Source organism: Ochotona princeps, chromosome 22 (genome assembly GCF_030435755.1).
Source record: "Ochotona princeps isolate mOchPri1 chromosome 22, mOchPri1.hap1, whole genome shotgun sequence".
Classification (NCBI taxonomy): domain Eukaryota; kingdom Metazoa; phylum Chordata; class Mammalia; order Lagomorpha; family Ochotonidae; genus Ochotona; species Ochotona princeps.
Genome location: NC_080853.1, coordinates 479,427 through 497,602, shown reverse-complemented (window position 1 = coordinate 497,602; position 18,176 = coordinate 479,427). Strand labels below are relative to the sequence as shown.

The 18,176-nt window shown below is 61.0% G+C and overlaps 1 protein-coding gene across 1 annotated transcript in view; it reads right to left on the bottom strand.

Annotated features, from left to right (window-relative positions):
• Positions 1-16,334, bottom strand: part of DIDO1 (death inducer-obliterator 1) — a 37,465-nt gene extending 21,131 nt beyond the window's left edge. Inside the window, exons 1-5 of the mRNA XM_058679842.1 lie at positions 15,962-16,334; positions 3,704-3,857; positions 2,935-3,094; positions 1,810-2,572; positions 81-402 (exon numbers count right to left, since the gene is read on the bottom strand). Of these exons, the coding sequence (XP_058535825.1) occupies positions 81-402; positions 1,810-2,570 (1,083 nt within the window). The 5' untranslated portion in view covers positions 2,571-2,572; positions 2,935-3,094; positions 3,704-3,857; positions 15,962-16,334. The remainder of the gene's footprint in view (positions 1-80; positions 403-1,809; positions 2,573-2,934; positions 3,095-3,703; positions 3,858-15,961) is intronic.
• Between the last annotated feature and the right edge of the window lie 1,842 nt (positions 16,335-18,176).

Here is an 18,176-nt window from a genome sequence, read left to right as displayed (position 1 = left end):
CAGTCACACCCTGGTGCGAGGACGGGGCTGCCCCACGGGCTTGGTCCCTCGCTGCTGACCTGGGCAGACCCCCCACTCACCGGCTGGAATATCTTGAGTTTCTTCTTCCCACTTGGGTGAGCAGCTTTCTCAATCCTCCCCTTGATCCCTTGGTCCTCACTGGACCTCTGCTCGATGGTTCCTATGCTTGTGAGTTCCGCGCCATCAGTGTGGGCAGGCCTTGCTGGGGCCTCCTGCTGGCCCACGGGCTCCGAGTCTGGCTCACCCTGCCCTTGCAGGATGGTGCAGTTTGGACAGATGTAATCTTCCCCGTTGCGCTCCAGCAGCCGCCCCCGAGCTTCCGAGATGCCCACACAGTCACCATGGAACCACTCCTCACATCGGTCACAGCATATCATAAACCTGCAATGACCGACCAGGGTGCTGGGCACGGGGCCACGCGCGTCTCGGCAGCCCACGGGACACACAGAGCAAGATCACCCGAGGGCCCCTTCTTTAGGTTTGAACATTCAACCAAATTTGCTTCTGATTTTTCATTGGAACATTTTTAAAAGTGAACTATGGGGCCCGGCACAGTGGCCTAGTGGCTAAAGTCCTCGCCTTGAATGCCCCGGGATCCCATATGGGCGTCAGTTCTAATCCCGGCAGCTCCACTTCCCATCCAGCTCACTGCTTGTGGCCTGGGAAAGCAGTCGAGGACGGCCCAATGCATTGGGACCCTGCACCCAAGTGGGAGACCCAGAAGAGGTTCCTGGTTCCCGGCTTTGGATCGGCGCAGCACCGGCCGGTGCAGTCACTTGGGGAGTGAATCATCGGATGAAGGATCTTCCTCTCTGTCTCTCCTCTCTGTATATCTGACTTTGTAATAAAATAAATAAGTCTTTAAAAAAAAAAGAAAAAGTGAACTATGTGGATGCCATCTTGCTCCATCCAGGATCCCATATGGACACTGGTTTGCATCCCAGCTGTTCCACTTCCCATCCAGCTCCCTGCTTGTGGCCTGGGAAAGCAGCAGGGGATAGTCCAAAGCCCTGGGACCCTGCACCCGTGTGGGAGACCCGGAGGAGGCTCCTGACTGGCTTTGGAATAGTCCAGCCACTGTGGCCACTAGGGAGTGAAACAGCAGATGGAAGATCTTTCTGTCTCTCCTCCTCTCTGTAAACCTGACTTTCCAATAAAAATAAAAATAAATAAATCTCGAAAAAGAAAAAGTGACCTGTGGGGACCAGCACTGTGATACAGTGTTAGAACCCCATGTGGTCCTCCACTTGGCCTGCAGGGCTCTGCCCGCACAGCTGCACGGGGGCCCACTCCTCCACTTGGCCTGCAGGGCTCTGCCCGCACAGCTGCACGGGGGCCCACTCCTCCACTTGCGATCCTGCTCCCCACTAATACACCTGGGAAAGCAGCAAAGGACGACAGCTCCTCGGGCCCTGCCCCCACGCGGGAGACCCACAGGAAGCCCCTCACTCCTGATCTTGGCCTGCCCCAGCTCTGGCTGTAGCTGCCATCTGGGGAACAAACCACAAGACAGAATAGCTCTCTCCCTTTCTATAACTCTGCCTTTCAGAACAAAGCAAGCAAGAACGACCCGCGACGTTCAAGGCGTTCCCTCCCGCCACGGGGCTTGGGCCGCACCGCCCAGTGACACCCCCACTCAGCAGTGGGTCCCATGCAAACAACCCCAAGGCAGGCTAGAGGCAGCAGCATGGACAGTGTCAGGGACCAGAGCGGCCAGCGCGGCTGCCGCCCACGCTCAGAGCCCCCTAAGCCCAGAGCCCCCCCAGCCGAGGCCAGCCCTGCACCCACCTGTTGTTGTGTGGCTGACGGCAAATGCAGTACAGGGCGCTAGGGTCGTACATCTCGCACTCGGGCTGTGGTCGGCCCACGGCCCCCTGCTCCTCTCCAGCGCCCCGAGCCACTGGCCCCTCAGCCTCACTCTCTGGGTCCTCCTCGGCCACCTGGGACGCTGCCCCATGGACCATCTCAGGCTCCTGCTGAGAGGGCGGGCCCTGCTCCGCAGCACTGTCTGCCTCCACAGTCCCGGCCTCTGTGGGGTCCTCCTCCTGCTGCGGCTTCCTCAGGCGATTCGGGGCTCCCCTCAGGGGCCTCTCTGAGGGTTCCTGCTCTCGCTGCCTCCGGAGGCGATTCTGAAGTTCCTTCAAGGTCAGACCGTCACTGTCACTATCGGAGGTGTCATCCTCACCATCTCTCGCCTGGGCATTCTCAGTTGCCACAGACCCAGGCTCGCCCTTGACCTCAGAGGCGCTCTCCACACTGCCTTCCGAGGCCGTCTCGCCCTCGGTGGCAGGGCAGGACGCCGGCTCGCCCCTCCGCCCCCGGCGCCGCACCGTGGTCAGGAACTCCTCCACCCGCTCTGTGCGCTTGGGCTGCCGGCCGCTGCGCCGCAAGGACGGGGCAGGCTCCCCAGTGTCGGCCTCCACGTCTCCCACACCCTCGCGCTTAGCGATCGTGGTTCTCCGGAAACCCCACGTCTTCCGGAATTCCTTGCTGGTGGGCTTGATGGCCCGAGGGGCCTCCTCGTTGCTGGCAGCTCCTGCGTCATCCATACCTGGTGAGGACATATCAGCAGGTCAGGAGCGACACAGGCACGGTTCAAAGGTCACAGGAGGGAGCCCTGCCCGCCCCCTTCTGCCAAGCAGCCCCGGCATTCATGAGGACTCTGAGGGCTCTACAGCCAGCGTGGGCACAACGGCACGGCCGCAAGCACACAAGCATGTCACGTCACCCAGGACACGTGCTATGACAAGGACCACCCAGACACCAGCACTGGGCCAGGCCGGCCTTGACACGCACAGTCCAGCCCAACTGAGCAGGCCCACGGCCCCAGATACCACCCCCCAACGGTGCTGGGGGAGGCCATGGGCACGAACAGCACCGTGTCCTCGAGCGTGTGCCCCACTTCTTCCTCACCAACTGCTCCGGGAGCTTGCAGAGCACAGTTCTTGTGTAAAATCGCAAGCCTGGGAAAAGACGGGGCAGCCCTGGAGGCTTCGCTCCCAGCTGTGCAGTTGCTAATCAGAGCTGAGCTCAGAGGACTCCATCCCAGGGAAGGGCTAGTGTACACCAATACCTGAAAAACAGAAACACGCCAATGCGCTTGATGCACATAGCTTCCTGCGCGGGCTCCTGGCAGCTAGCTGCTGCCCCTCCGCTGGACGCAACCCCCTCGCCATCACTCAGACGCGGCCACGGCCAGGGCCACAGGACAGGAGTCCGAGGCTGTACCAGAGAGCTCCTTGCGCCGCCCAGGGCCTCTGGACCAGCAGCAACACCCAGCCCCAGAGCCGTGGTCTGAGTGTGAGAAGCACAAGGAAAGACAGCAGCAGCTCCGGGAGCAAGCCTGGCTGGGGCGGCTGCGCGTCCACTTGCACTCCTGACGCCCTAACTCTCCACTTCCGGGTGTCCCACTAGCAGACGGTAGGAGGTGTGCTTGCCAGAACCCCGAGCAGCTCAGCGAGAGCTACAGAGAAGCCACAGCCCTTCAAAGAGAGAGCTGGCAGCAGCCAGCCCACCTCCCCAACTGGACACCAAGTGCCCAGAGGACTGTAAACACCCATCCAAAAACCTCTGACCAAAGTTACAACACTTCCAATAAACACCAATTCTACATGTTGTCGGGCTCGAGGCAAATGAAAACACAAGCTTACTAAGTTAAAATGTAATCCTGTTAACACTTTACCTGTCCAACAAGAAACTCAAAGTTTGGACGTGTCCCCCAAAATCTTCCACATGAACAAATGGCTCTCAGAGGCCGCTCCGGCCGCTCACTGGGCAGGGTGCATGGGTCACAGGGTTTGTCTTTTCAACAACTGCTCCAACTTTGGAATAAGTTCCTGGAAGAAAAGAAGAAAGCACTTAGTAGATTTTAAGGAACCACAACAAATCCCCTTTTTGAAAAACTAGACATGCCATTTTCCGAGGTAGCCCCTCTTCTGTTCCTAACTGTGGGGCAAGAAGCCACACGGTCCCCCGACAGTGGGGGCTGCACCCAAAGGAAGGGCCGGTCCCCAGCTCTATCCAGCAGGGGCTGACTTCGGAGTCGTGTGTCCGTGAGCCTCAGGACCACCACCCCACAGCTGAGCAACCCTTTCCCTTTAACTGTGGCCTCCCAGGCGACCCAAGATCAAGTCTGGCCTGGCTCATTTTAAAGAGACATCAACTCTTCAGATTCCACTGATCAGCCAGACACAGATACCTTCTCCTCCCTAACGTGGTCCATAACTGCAAAGTTCAGAAATTACAACAGGCTAAAAGCAAACTTCAGCATTTCACAACACTCAGCACTTGCTTTTAAAGATTTGAAAGCACAGAGGGCCCGGCTCGATAGCATAGTGGTTAAACGCCTCACCTAGCACGCGCTGGGATCCTTATGGGCGCCAGTTCTAATCCCAGCGGCCCCACTTCCCATCCAGCTCGCTGCTTGTGGCCTGGGAAAGCAGTCGAGGACGGCCCAAAGATTTGGGACCCTGAACCCGCATGGGAGACCTCGAAGAGGCTCCTGGCTCCTGACTTCGGATTGGCTCAGCTCCAGCCATTGCGGCCGCTTGGGGAGTGAACCACTGGACAGAAGATCTTCCTCTCTGTCTCTCCTTATCTCTGTATATCTGTCTTTCCAATAAAAATAAATAAATCTTTAAAAAACAAAAGATTTGAAAGCAGAGTGGCACTGAGAGAGGGGAGGAGAGAGGGGAAGGGCGTGGGATCACGCAGGGGTGCTGCCACGGTCTCCACTCTGGTTCACTCCCCGACGCCAGCAGCAAGGGAAGCCTGGGCACCAGTTCACCCTTGGGGTCAGAACGCTCAACACTTACAGAGGCAGAAAAAGTAGGCTGTTCTCAGGAAAAAAACCCTGTTGCTCAAAATTCAATTTGCAGGTTCATCTGAAAAATGTCCCCTGCCTGGTCCCAGTACAATGGCTCCATGGCTGAATCCTCTCTTTGTAGGCACTGGGATCTCATATGGGCGCTAGATCACATCTTGGCAGCCCCACTTCCCATCCAGCTCCCTGCCTGTGGCCCGGGAAAGCAGACTAGGACGGCCTAAAGACTCGGAGCCCTGCACCTGTGTGGGAGACCCAGAAGAAGCTCCTAGCTCCTGGCTTCGGATCGGCCACTTGGGGTGTGAGCCAGTGGACCGAAGATCTTTTGCTCTGTCTCTCCTCTCTGTGCATCTGCCTTTCCAATAAAAATAAAAATTAATAAATCTTTTTTAAAAAATGCTTCCAGATTCGAGTTCTAAAACAATCAAAACTGGAAACTCTCTTAAGCAGAATAAGAAAAAGCAAAATCAGAAGAGCTACATTTGCAAAACTGTCTTCATAATTTTCAATACAAAACCCCAGTTAGCATGTAAATAAAAACATACATCAAGACAAAAGTAGGAAAAAAGCAAAGTACACGAGGCAAAAACAAACCAAACCGTGGGAAGTCTGTAACAGGGCGGAGCTGCAACTACCAGCACAGTGCTGGGCCGGCAGAATTGGACACCCCAGGAAACGCACGACTCCCAGAGGCTGGGCCGGCAGAAGTGGACACCCCAGGAAACGCACGACTCCCAGAGGCTGGGCCGGCAGAAGTGGACACCCCAGGAAACGCACGGCTCCCAGAGGCTGGGCCGGCAGAAGTGGACACCCCAGGAAACGCACGGCTCCCAGAGGCTGGGCCGGCAGAAGTGGACACCCCAGGAAACGCACGGCTCCCAGAGGCTGGGCCGGCAGAAGTGGACACCCCAGGAAACGCACGGCTCCCAGAGGCTGGGCCGGCAGAAGTGGACACCCCAGGAAACGCACGGCTCCCAGAGGCTGGGCCGGCAGAAGTGGACACCCCAGGAAACGCACGGCTCCCAGAGGCTGGGCCGGCAGAAGTGGACACCCCAGGAAACGCACAGCTCCCAGAGGCTGGGCCGGCAGAAGTGGACACCCCAGGAAACGCACGACTCCCAGAGGCTGGGCCGGCAGAAGTGGACACCCCAGGAAACGCACGGCTCCCAGAGGCTGGGCCGGCAGAAGTGGACACCCCCAACCCACATCCCATCTCCACGTACACACTGACCAGTCCTGACCAGGTCTGTCAGGTGACCCAGTGCCAACAAGAAGGCTGCAGGTGGGAGGGGGTACAATTGCACCATCACCAGCCTGCACTGGGCCACCCTGCCCCCAGCAGATCTGGACTGGGTCCCACGGGACAAGCACAGTGGCACATCAGGATAATCCCCTGCCCTGTGGTGCCACATCTCTGTTCTGGTCTAGTCCCGTACGCTCCACTTCCCGTCCAGCTGCCACTGGGTGACCCAGAGGACCTGGCCTAACACTGCCGGCTGGGTTTCCCAACTGCATCTACACTCAGTCTAAAACTCAGTATGTGAAAGACAGGCCTTCTGTCCCCACGGGCTCCCACAGGGGTGCAGGGGCTCCAGGGCCACCTCGGCTGCCTTCCCACACACAGGAGCAGGGAACGCAATCCGAAGCAAAGAAGCCAAAACTGAAACCAGCTCTCCGCCGTCCGTTTAACCCGCTGTGCCACACCCCAGGCCCCTTGGCCGACTCCTCAACTACCGACCTCCCTGCTCTGGTCCACTCCAACCCACCTTCCACCCTAGCACACAGGACAACTCTCCCCCCGGGAAGCCTTCAGGCACACAGTAGCCACGAGGAATGTCCGTGAAGGCTGGGACCTTCCCAGGTTGGTTCTCACAGGAGTCCGCACTGGGAAACCCTCGGCAGTCAGCCCCCGTCTGTTCTGGAAGCTCCCCTCACAGGGCACTTTCTCCAAGACCCATGGGGGGTAGCACAGAAGGCAGTGTTTGCCCCAGGAAAGTCTGCCTTCTCAGAAGTACCTGAGGGCTGACCAGGGAGATGCCTCATCAGGTCTAACCCCTGAGGCCCAAGCGATCAGGCTTGCTGGAGATGTGCAAGGCCGGGGGACCCAGTGGCGCACTAGGGTGCAGACGCCCGCCACTGAGCCCACACCTGCCCAACCAGGGCTTCCTCTACAGCAGGCGCTGACCAGAGCCGAGGTGCTCCAGGCAGGACACTCCCCAGAGAAGTCCACAGGCACACAGGGGGCTCCCACAGCACCAGCTCCACGGAACAGGACCACGTGTGCAAGCTCCAAAAGCCACAAGGCCAGAAGCCCCATGACGCGGCCACTGCTCAGCCTGCAGCTGTGTTAAACACCATGGCCACCCCAGGAAACGGCCCCCGGCAAGCCACCACAGACAAGACAGCCAAGAGGCGCACCGAAACAAGTGGGGGTGCCCCAGGCAGCCAAGAGGGGCTCGGGGATCCTGCCCTAAAGACAGCGGTGTAGAGGCCTCAAAACGGCCAGACCAGTCAAGGAAATTCATGGACAGGAGTCTGCTGAGAAAGCTTCCCTTCACTCCAGGGTCACAAGGGCTTCGTCTGCCGTTCCCTTTCCCCGCCCGCCGGGAGCCAAGCACCCCCACTTCCAGGCCCGGCCATGGGACCAGAGGTGCCACGGACTTGGGACACATGCCCAGGGGAGTCTGCTCCTCTCCAGTTCCCACTAACACCATAACGACTGTGTGCACTCACAGGCGTGGGGGGCAGACCTCACAATCGCTCAGGGGGCTCCCAGGCTAGAGCAAAGGACCCAACTGCACAGAGGGCCAACATGCCACTGCTCCTTGCCCACGGCCTGGGAAGAGCAGCACGAGTTGCCCCGAAAACCTGGGCCCTACATTTCCGTGGCAGACCCTAAAGGCCCAGCCCCTCAGCTTCGGCCTGGCCCGGCCACGGCTGTGGCAGCCTTCTGGGGAGTGAACCAGCAGAGGGCAGGTTTCTCTGTAACTGACTTGGAGTGCACCCAGCACCTCAGGCCGGCTGCCCCGGCTCCCCCCAGGAGCCGTGTGGCCACACCGTGGAGGCCCTCACGACCCACTGTCCAACTCAGACACACGGTGACCCTTGGGGGTGCGGCACTGGGAGCCAGACCAAACGCATTCACAAGGGGCAGAGCCCCAGCTTTTCAAACTCCTTCACCGGCTGCAGCTACATTCCCAAGCAAGCAGGTGCGGGAAGCACTCCAGGGGGGAGGGCTCGGAGGTCTCCCTGTTAAGCTAATGGCCAGGGCCCAGGCCGCAGCCCACGACCGAGAAAACAGCGAGTAACGAGTAAGGTAGTTCAGGAATCAGCATTCACCTCGAGTAACACGTAGTTCAGGAATGCAGCAATTACTATGCCAACAGCAGGCTCAGAACCCCCTTTTAGGAAGACGGAGGTGGCGGCTGTCGGGGTACAGGGAAGCCGCTCCGGGGCACACCGCCCCTGGACTCACTTCCACAGAAGGCTGCGAACACCGACACTCGCCTTGGGTACCCTGGGGTACTTAACAGCAACTTGGCCGCCACATGTTTTAACACCAAACACGAGCAAACTCGACCACCGGGAGACCAAAGCTTCCTGGGGGGCTGCGCGCTCCCGCGGCCAGCACACGGTCACGGGCTTCAGGCCTTCTGCTTGCGAGACCCCCTCATGCACGGCTAAGCACAGCCCACCTCCCGACCCCCGGCTGCCCACCTGATGGGACTCGGGGCCCTCCTCACCTGGACAGGTGGGGGGGACACGCCCGTTCCCCAGTGACCCTGAGCCAACACCGGCGGGAAAGGGGAGGCCCCGAGGGTGCCGGGCACGGGGTCACCCACACTCAGCACCCCAACACGAGTGACCCAGCAGGTGCCAACCAGCCCCGCGCACAGCAAGCTGTCACCTGTTTCCACTTCCTGGCTAAATTCCCCATCTAAGTACTCCCTAGGAAACGGGCTGATCTTCTTAGAAGGCTATCTGGCAGCACTTGGTCGTGGAAACCACCACCTCAGCAGCCAGACACGCAGCCGCTGCCCAAGCACAGTCATCACCGCTGGACACCGGGCCTCCCGCGGGCACGGCTCCTCCGGACCCGCAGGGGAAGCTGCCCAACCCCACACGAGGGCTCCAGGGGACCCTGGGACCCCGGCCGGCCACTGTGACGCCCCACCCGCGTGCGGGGTTCGCGGCCCGGCGTCACCCGCTGCCCCCGCGGTCCTCCCGGAGGACACACACGGCTCCGGCCCCAGCATTCGCCTCCGGGGACACAGGCACCATCCCCGGCTGCCCGCGGCCGAAGTGAGCACCAGGGACGGCCGCGGGGCGAGGCCCGGGCCTCCGGCGCCCACACGGCGCCCGCCCAGCTCCCGCCCGCCGCCCCCGCGCCGCCATCTTCTCCGCGGGCGGCCCGGCGCGGCCCGCGGCTCCAGCCCCGACCGGGCGCCCGACCCCGGCGCGGCCGCCTCCCTCCGCCGACCCCCGGCACGGCGGGCCCCTCCGCCCGACCCCGGCGCCGAACCCCGGTCGCCACTCACCAGGCCGCGGCCTTCGCGTCCCGGCCGAGCTCCGGGCGGCCACCGAGACGCGCCGGCCAGAGCGGCGGCCGGAAGTCAGTCCTGCCTCGCGCGCCTGCGCCCGCCGCCCGCGCCTGCAGCCGATTCGCTCCCTCCGGCGCTCGTCTTTTCCCGGTCCGTAGAGTCAAGGTGCAGGCGGCGTCCCCAGGAGCACCCCGAGACGGCTGTGACGGGGTGCAGGCGGCGGTGCAGCGGGGTGACCGCACCCCGGGACCCTGTGCCCGCGGCCCTGGGGCTCCCCATGTCTGCACAAAGGGCCCCTCTAGCAAGGCTGCCACTTGCAGTACTTATCCCACGCGCTCGGCCATCTTTCCGCTGCTTCCCCTGGAGTGCCTGCCGGAGCTGGGACGCGAACCAGCAGCCGAACGGCAGAGCGGGCTTCAGGCCCAGCTCTCCTAATGCGTCTGCGGAGGCCCAAGAGCCAAGCCCTGGAGCCCTTGCCGCCCACACGGCAGACCTGGCTGCGAACAGCGGGTGAAAACACCCGCCCCGTATCTCCGCCTTTCAAATTAAAGAAATAAATTTCTCCCTAATAAAAACACATGGGACCCAGCGCGATAGCCTAGCGGCTAAAGTCCTCCCCTTGCGTGTCCCAGGATCCCATCTGGGCGCCGGTTCGTGTCCCGGCTGCTCCACTTTCCATCCAGCCACCTGCCTGTGGCCCAGGGCCTCTGCTAACCCGGAGGAGGCTCCTGGCTCCCGACCAGCTCAGCTCCGGCCACTGTAGGTACCTGGAGAGATCTTTGTCTCTCCTCACTATACATCTTTCCCATAAAAAGAATCAGCCTTGGGCCCGGCGGCGTGGCCTAGCGGCTAAAGTCCTCGCCTTGAAAGCCCCGGGATCCCATATGGGCGCCGGTTCTAATCCCGGCAGCCCCACTTCCCATCCAGCTCCCTGCTTGTGGCCTGGGAAAGCAGTTGAGGACGGCCCAATGTTTTGGAACACTGCACCCGCATGGGAGACTCGGAAGAGGTTCCAGGTTCCCGGCTTCGGATTGGCGCGCATCAGCCCGTTGCGGCTCACTTGGGGAGTGAATCATCGGACGGAAGATCTTCCTCTCTGTCTCTCCTCCTCTGTGTATATCTGGCTATAATAAAATGAATAAATCTTTAAAAAAAAAAAAAAAGAATCAGCCTTAAACACACACTTGCCCTAAACTCCCACCAGCAAGAGATGGAAGTGCCGTGAGCAGAGGGTGGGCACGAGCAGCCTCGGCCTCCCGGACCTCGGGTGTTCCGCCTGGACTCCTCCACGCATCCCAAGGAAAGACACTAAGACAAAGACACCTAAGCAGGTGTAACTGCAGCCACCGCAGGCCTCCCACCAGCCAGGGACAGTGGCTGTGCCTGTCCCACCAAAGGGAAGCACGTGGGCAGGGGAGGGCCTGGAGCTGTCCGTCAGCCGGGACTGCGGGTGGTGTGGACAAAACTGTGCCTGGCGTGGCAGCGAGGCACGCGAGGCTGCCAGTTTGAGTGGGGGCCACTCCATTTCTGCCCCAGCTTCCTGCTGGGCCTGCTCAGATGCAGCTGCTGGTGCCCAGCCCCGGACAGCGCAGCCACTCAGGAAGTGAGGCAGTGCAGACAAGATCTTGGACTCTTCTGTTCAACAGGGGCACAGGGAACCCTAGGGACACCCCCCCCCCCCCGCCGGTCAGCACCTGCGCTGAGGGGCTCCCAGGCTGGACACCCGGTCCTCCTGAAGCACACAGCACCTTGAGTCTCAGCCCTGCTGACCGAGAGCAGCACTTCCACCTGCCATCCACCTGTAGGGTCAGTGCCCCGAGTGGTGGCACTCCAGGAATGGAGACCCCTGGAAACCACCCACTCACCCACAAGGCTGACAGCTGTTGCAGACAGCCAAGTGGACACGTGGATGGTCAGTGCCAAGCTCAGGGGAGAGTCCAATTCCTGAGAGCGCCAAGCCCGGGGCTGTGGGAGGGGGGCAGGACCAGGCAGCAGGAGAGCAGGGAGAGGCCGGCACAGGCCAGGCACAAGGGCCAGTCAGTTCCTCACCGCAGGACACTGTGGGCAGCGTGTGACGTGTCCGTGTGTGTCCCATTACCGTCCTGACAACGCCCTTCCACACATAGCAGGTCATACCACAAGCAGCCTCAGGAAAACTTAAAACCAATCCCCAGAAAAAGGTAAAATCAGTCTAGCGCGATGGCTCAACTGGCTAATTCTCCAGTTTAAGTCTCCAGTTTGCTCCACTATCCAGCCCTGCCTGCGGCCTGGGAGAGCAATCAAGGACAGTCCAAAGCCTTGGGACCCTGCACCCACGTGGGAGACCCAAAAGAAGCTCCTGGCTCCTGGCTTCACATCAGTTCAGCTCCGGCCGTTACGAACACTTGGCAAGTGAGCCAGCGGATGGAAGATCTGTCTCTCCTTCTCTGTATATCCGCCTTTTCAATAAAAATAAATTTTTAAAAAAATGTTTTAATAAGTATCAGGCTTAAGAATCGTATTTTCCCTGATCAGTGCTTAAAGGAACACTGACAAGGCCAAGAAAACCCTTTCTTCCCCAGAACGGGACCAGAAAACCCACGCCCACCGCCAGCACCCCGCTACTGGAGCCACGCCCACCGCCAGCACCCCACCGCCGAGGCCACGCCCAGTGCCAGTATCTGCTGTCGGAGCCACGCCCACCGCCAGCAGGGCCAGCTCCCCCAGGCATCGCTGGCTAAGCCGCCATCTGACAGCAGCATCCTGCGGGAGCCCCAGTCCTGGCTCCTGCTCCTGCTCCTGGGTGGGAGACCAGGCTGAAGTCTAGGCTCCTGGCTTTGGGCTCAGGCTGCATCAGCCGCTGAGGCCATTTAGGGAGTGAGGTTCAGTAACTGCCTCTAGAAACAGAGCTCAGCAAGAAGCCGGGGGTGGGAGGGGGGGGGCGTGCGGCACAGGCTGCAGGACACCCGGAGTGCAGGCCTGGGGGACAGCATAGGCTGAGCCGCAGAGCTCCAAACACTCATTTATCTACTTATTTATTAGAAAGCGTCGCAGAGAAGGGTCTTCCGGGCAAGGTTCACCCCTAGAACACCCACAAGGGTAAGGGCTGGGCCAGGCCAAAGCCAGGAGCCGGAGTCTCCTCCTGGTCCCCCAGGGCACTCGAGGTCTCCTAGCCGGCGCACAGAGCGGCACCCACATGGAAGCCAGGATCACAGGGAGCACTTGACCCACTTGGTTAGCCAGTCCTAGACATTTCCCACAGGACAATAATTAAAAAGACACTTTTTCAAGTCAAGCCTAAAAAGTAACCTTCCAGAATGTGGATTTATTCAGGACTGTATAAAACAACTCCTGTTCTTGCCTCGGTCACACACAGAACAGTGAAGATGGGATGTGCACGCCAAGGAGATACCAACCTGAGCGACACAATGGCCTGGCAGGTTTCCAAATGACACTCCAGAGGACGCCCAGGGGACGCGGGGCTTTCAACCTGTGTCCCTGCCATCCCATGTGCACGCCAGTTCAAGTCCCAGCTGCTCCGCTTCCCATCCAGCTCCCTGCCCATGGCCTGGGAAAGCAGTGGAGGACACCCCAAGGCCTTGAGACCCTGCACCTGCATGAGAGACCCAGAAGAGGCTCCTGGCTTCAGATCGGCTCAGCTACAGCCACTGTGGCCACTTGGGGAGTGAACCAGCGGATGGAAGATCTTTGTCTTGCCAATAAAATTTTTCTTTTATTAAAAAAAAGAACTTCAGGCCCAGCAGCGTGGTCTAGCGGCTAAAGTCCTTGCCTTGAATGCCCCGGGATCCCATATGGGCGCCAGTTCTAATCCCGGCGGCTCCACTTCCCATCCAGCTCCCTGCTTGTGGCCTGGGAAAGCAGTCGAGGACAGCCCAAAGTTTTGGGACCCTGCACCGTGTGGGAGACCTGGAAGAGGTTCCTGGTTCCCGGCTTTGGATCGGCTCGTACCGGCCCATTGTGGCTCGCTTGGGGAGTGAATCATCGGATGGAAGATCTTCCTCTCTGTCTCTCCTCCTCTCTGTATATCTGGCTTTCCAATAATAATAAAAATCTTTAATACAAAAAAAAAAAGAACTTCAGTTTTATTCTGAAGCTGCCCTTCCTGTGTCAGGATCTTCTCGGATGCCATGGCCTGCCCAGCATACACTCGCCCAGGAAGGGGGCACGGCCTGTCCAGTACACACTCGCCCAGGAAGGGGGCACGGCCTGTCCAGCACACACAGGAAGGGGACAGGCCTGCCCAGCACACGCTCGCCCAGGAAAGGGGCACAGCCTGCCCAGCACGCACAGGCCCAGGAAGGGGACAGGGTCAAGCCTGCCTTGTCTGTGTGCTGAGAGTGACAGCTCACACACAGCAGCAAGACGTGGGGCTGTTTCTGCCTCCAAGTCACAGAGCCGCTCCTTTCCTCCCTGCTCCTTCAGGCTTTCCACTGACACAGTCAGTGCTAAGTCAGGATCTCAACACTAAACAGGAGCACACAGGAATGTAGGGATGTGCTAACATGGATTAAGTTACAGAGAAACAGAAACAAACTTGCAAGGTTGTAAGAAGACAAAGGGAACCCTGTCCCATGGCAGACCTGACCTCCCCCCGTGGAGCACACAGGGCAGACAGCACTGTCCGCTGTGTGTGACCCGTGTGCTGTGTGTACATGTGGTGTGCTGCAACAGCGCACTAGAATGTGATGTGTCATGTAAATGTGTGTGAACACAAGTGGCATGCACGTTTTGCAAGTATGTAACACTGCACATGTGTGGTGTGTGATATACTGTGATGCGGTGCTCTGATGTCCACATGTGCGTGACGTGTGTGGTGTCCACGTGTTTGACGTACAGTGTCCATGTGTGTGACATGTGTGGTGGTGTCCACATGTGCGTGATGTGCAGTGTCCGTGTGTGATGTGTGTGGTGGTGTACACAGGTGTGTGATGTGTGTGGTAGTGTCCACATGTGTGTGATGTGCAGTGTCCATGTGTGTGATGTGTGTGGTGGTGTCCACGTGTGTATGACGTATGTGGTTGTGTCCACACGTGTGTGATGTGTGTGGTTGTGTCCACACGTGTGTGATGTGTGTGTGAGGTCCGTGTGTGATGTGTGTGTTGTGTCTATGTGTAGGACATTGTGATTTGTAGGACAGCAAACACAGGATGACAATTGATTGGATATCATTTGTATGAGGACACTTGATTGGATATAAATGAAAAGATAGTTTCTAACAAGGGTGTGGAAATAATTGATGGGCTCTGTAGACAGGTTTATGGGAACTACGTAAACTCCTCAATACCTCCCCGCTCAGTCTATAAAGTCTGATGCCACTAATAAGCTTCAGCTAGCTCACCAGCACAGTTGTCCATGCATGTTAATACAGGCTCCGTGTACCAAGTCCATTGCTGCAGGACAGCAGACATCCACGTGTGTGTGACGTGTGTGTGGTGTCCACTGTGACGTGTGTGGTTCCCACGTGTGTGTGACATGTGTGGCGTCCACATGTGTGACATTGTGCAAAGTGTCCACGTCTGTGTAGTATCCACATGTGTGACATGTGTGGCGTCCACATCGGTGACGCTGTGGTAGTGTCCACGTGTGTGACACATGTCTTCACGTGTGCGACTGCATGTGTGACTGTCCACATGTGTGTTCAGGTACGTGACTGTTCGTATGTGTGTGATGTCTGGCAGCCGTGTGTGTGACATGTGCATTGTGTCCACATGTCTATGTGCTATCTGCATGTGTGTTGGTACCCCCATGTGTGTGATGGATGTCCACGCGTGTGACATGTGTGGTGCTGTCCGTGTGTGTGGTGTCCACGTGTGTGTGCTTCTGTCTGCTGACATGAGCGCGGTCACCCTGTGTTGAGGAGCAGGATCACGGACAGGGTGGGCTGACCATCATCTCAGCTAACATGGCGTTCTGGACATCGTGCGGGGCCACCTCAGTGCGCCAGAACCTGAGCTGCCATCCAGCACGCTCGGCCTCTGCCTAATAGTGCTGCCTCCCTCGGTTCCCAGGTCCAGCCCCTGCCTGTGGCCTGGGAGGGCAGTGCAGGATGGTCCAAGGTCTTGGGACCTGCACCTGCGTGGGAGCCTCAGGAGACCCCGACCTGGGGTCTCAGCTCCAGCCCTTGCGGCCATCTGGGGAGTGGGCCAGCGTTTAACGGAGGACCTCTCCCTGCCTTTCCTCCCATCTCTATGATGCTAGCTTTCAAATAAAATAACCCTTTTTGAAAGCTGTTTAAAGATGAATAAGTAAACAAGGTGAAAACCCTGCAGAAACACATCCCTGCCCCCGGCCGCCCGGCCCGACGTGGACACGCGCAGAGCCCAGCAGAGGCCACCCAGGACCCGCACAGGCGCGAGTCCCACCCTGGCCGCCTCCCAGTCCTTCTCGAGACGGACGGACCCCACGATGCTCGCACGGAGCCGCCGCCCGCCCTCCTCCTCCGCCGGGCGGCCAGGCTGCTGCCCCTCCGAGGACGGCCCGGCTCCCTGCTGCACGGCCTCGCCTCGCCCCCGCAGCCCCGGGGCCCCTCGCCCCGCTGGCCGGGCCGCCCCGTCCCCCAACCCCAGCTCACACGGACCACAGAAGAGCAGCTCGCAGTCGCCGTCGACCGCCCGGACGCCCCGTCAGCGCGCGAGCACTCGGCGCACCGTCGCCTCCGCCGCCATCTTGCCTCCGGCGGCGACGTCTTTTGACTCTCGCGCCAACCCGTAGGGCGAGGGCGCCGCCGGAAGCTCCGCGCAGGAGCGGAAGTCGGCCGCGCGATCTCGCGAGACGTGGCCGAGGGGCGGCCTCGGCGCGTCGGCGTCCGACTCCCGCGGCCCCGTCCTCCCCGTCTGCCCGCTCGGGCGCCCCCGGCCCGGCCCCGAGCGGCCGCGCAGCAGGCGGGTGCTGCAGGGTGAGGGCTGCGGCGGGCCCGGGAGGGAGCGGGGTGCGGAGCAGGGAGGACCGGGAGGGACGAGGGGGGACGGCGGGCACGGGGCAGGGAGGATCGGGAGGGACAGGCAGGGATGGCGGGCACGGAGCAGGGAGGACCGGGCAGGGATGGCAGGCACGGAGCAGGGAAGACCGGGCAGGGATGGCGGGCACGGAGCAGGGAAGACCGGGCAGAGATGGCGGGCACGGGGCAGGGAGGACCGGGAGGGACGAGGAGGGACGGCGGGCACGGGGCAGGGAGGGACGGCAGGCACAGGGCAGGGAAGACTGGGCAGGGATGGCGGGAACGGAGCAGGGAAGACCGGGCAGGGATGGCGGGCACGGGGCAGGGAGGACCGGGCAGGGATGGCGGGCACGGAGCAGGGAAGACCGGGCAGAGATGGCGGGCACGGGGCAGGGAGGACCGGGAGGGACGAGGAGGGACGGCGGGCACGGGGCAGGGAGGATCGGGAGGGACAGGCAGGGATGGCGGGCACGGGGCAGGGAGGACGGCAGGCACAGGGCAGGGAAGACTGGGCAGGGATGGCGGGAACGGAGCAGGGAAGACCGGGCAGGGATGGCAGGCACGGGGCAGGGAGGACCGGGAGGGACAGGGAGGGACGGCGGGCACGGGGCAGGGAGGATCGGGAGGGACAGGCAGGGATGGCAGGCACAGGGCAGGGAAGACCGGGCAGGGATGGCGGGCACAGGGCAGGGAAGACCGGGCAGGGATGGCGGGCACGGAGCAGGGAAGACCGGGCAGGGATGGCGGGCACGGGGCAGGGAGGACCGGGCAGGGATGGCGGGCACGGGGCAGGGAGGACCGGGCAGGGATGGCGGGCACGGGGCAGGGAGGACCGGGCAGGGATGGCGGGCACGGGGCAGGGAGGACCGGGCAGGGATGGCGGGCACGGGGCAGGGAGGACCTGGCAGGGATGGCGGGCACGGAGCAGGGAGGACCGGGCAGGGACAAGCAGGGACCGGAGGCCCAGCTGACCCTGGGGTCAGAGGTCGCACAGGCGTGGGGCTCTCTGGTTGGAGTGGAGCTGCACTTCTTGCAGGAAGGTGGTGGGTGATGTCTGTGTGTGAGGTTACGGGGTGTATGGCTGGTTTGGGGGCTCCTGCCACCTGCACGCGGGGTCTGAGACTCCCCTTCCTTGCTGACTGTCGTCTGAGCAGCCCAGCGGTGACCTGGCTCCCTGATTAACGTGTCCAGCCCCGAGCTGAGATCCAGGTCACCCGACTCGCCCGGCTTCTCCAACCTGTTCCTCTCCCTTGCGGGTGACCCCGCCTGGGCTGGGCAGGCAGCTGGCACACTTGCCGCCTGCCTCCGTGCCCATCCTTGGAGCTGGCCGTCGGTCGTGGTGTTTCCTGCCTAGATGCCTGTTGGGGCCTGGGCTGCCAGCCTCTCCCCCGGGCCTCGCTCGTGGGCCCTGCCAACGTTTAGCAACTTCTCCGCCACTGCAGGGTGACCAGTGGCCGGGCCGCCTCTGAAGGCCAGAGCTCTGTGCTCACGGAGTGCAGCCGCGTGTGGCGTGATGCCTATGGCTGTCAGCAGAGAACACTACATGGGGCCTGTAGTCTGCACCAGGGAGCAGGAGAGCACAGTGCTGACAGACACCGGCTGGGGTGCCCGCGGGTCCAGGTGCCCACAGAGGAGCAAGGCGCTCAGCTTGGTGCAAAAGGCTGCCCCACTCGCCTGTCCGGGGGACCAGGGCTGCAGCCATGGCCATCCTGGGCACCTCACACCCTGCTCCTTAGGCCTCCCGGGGCCCGCTGTGCCTTGGCTATAGGCTTGGGGCCTCCTCCTCTCCCAGACACCCAGGTGTGCAGGGTGCAGCCTCCAGTGCTGCTGCGTGTCCGCTGCCAGAGGTGACTGG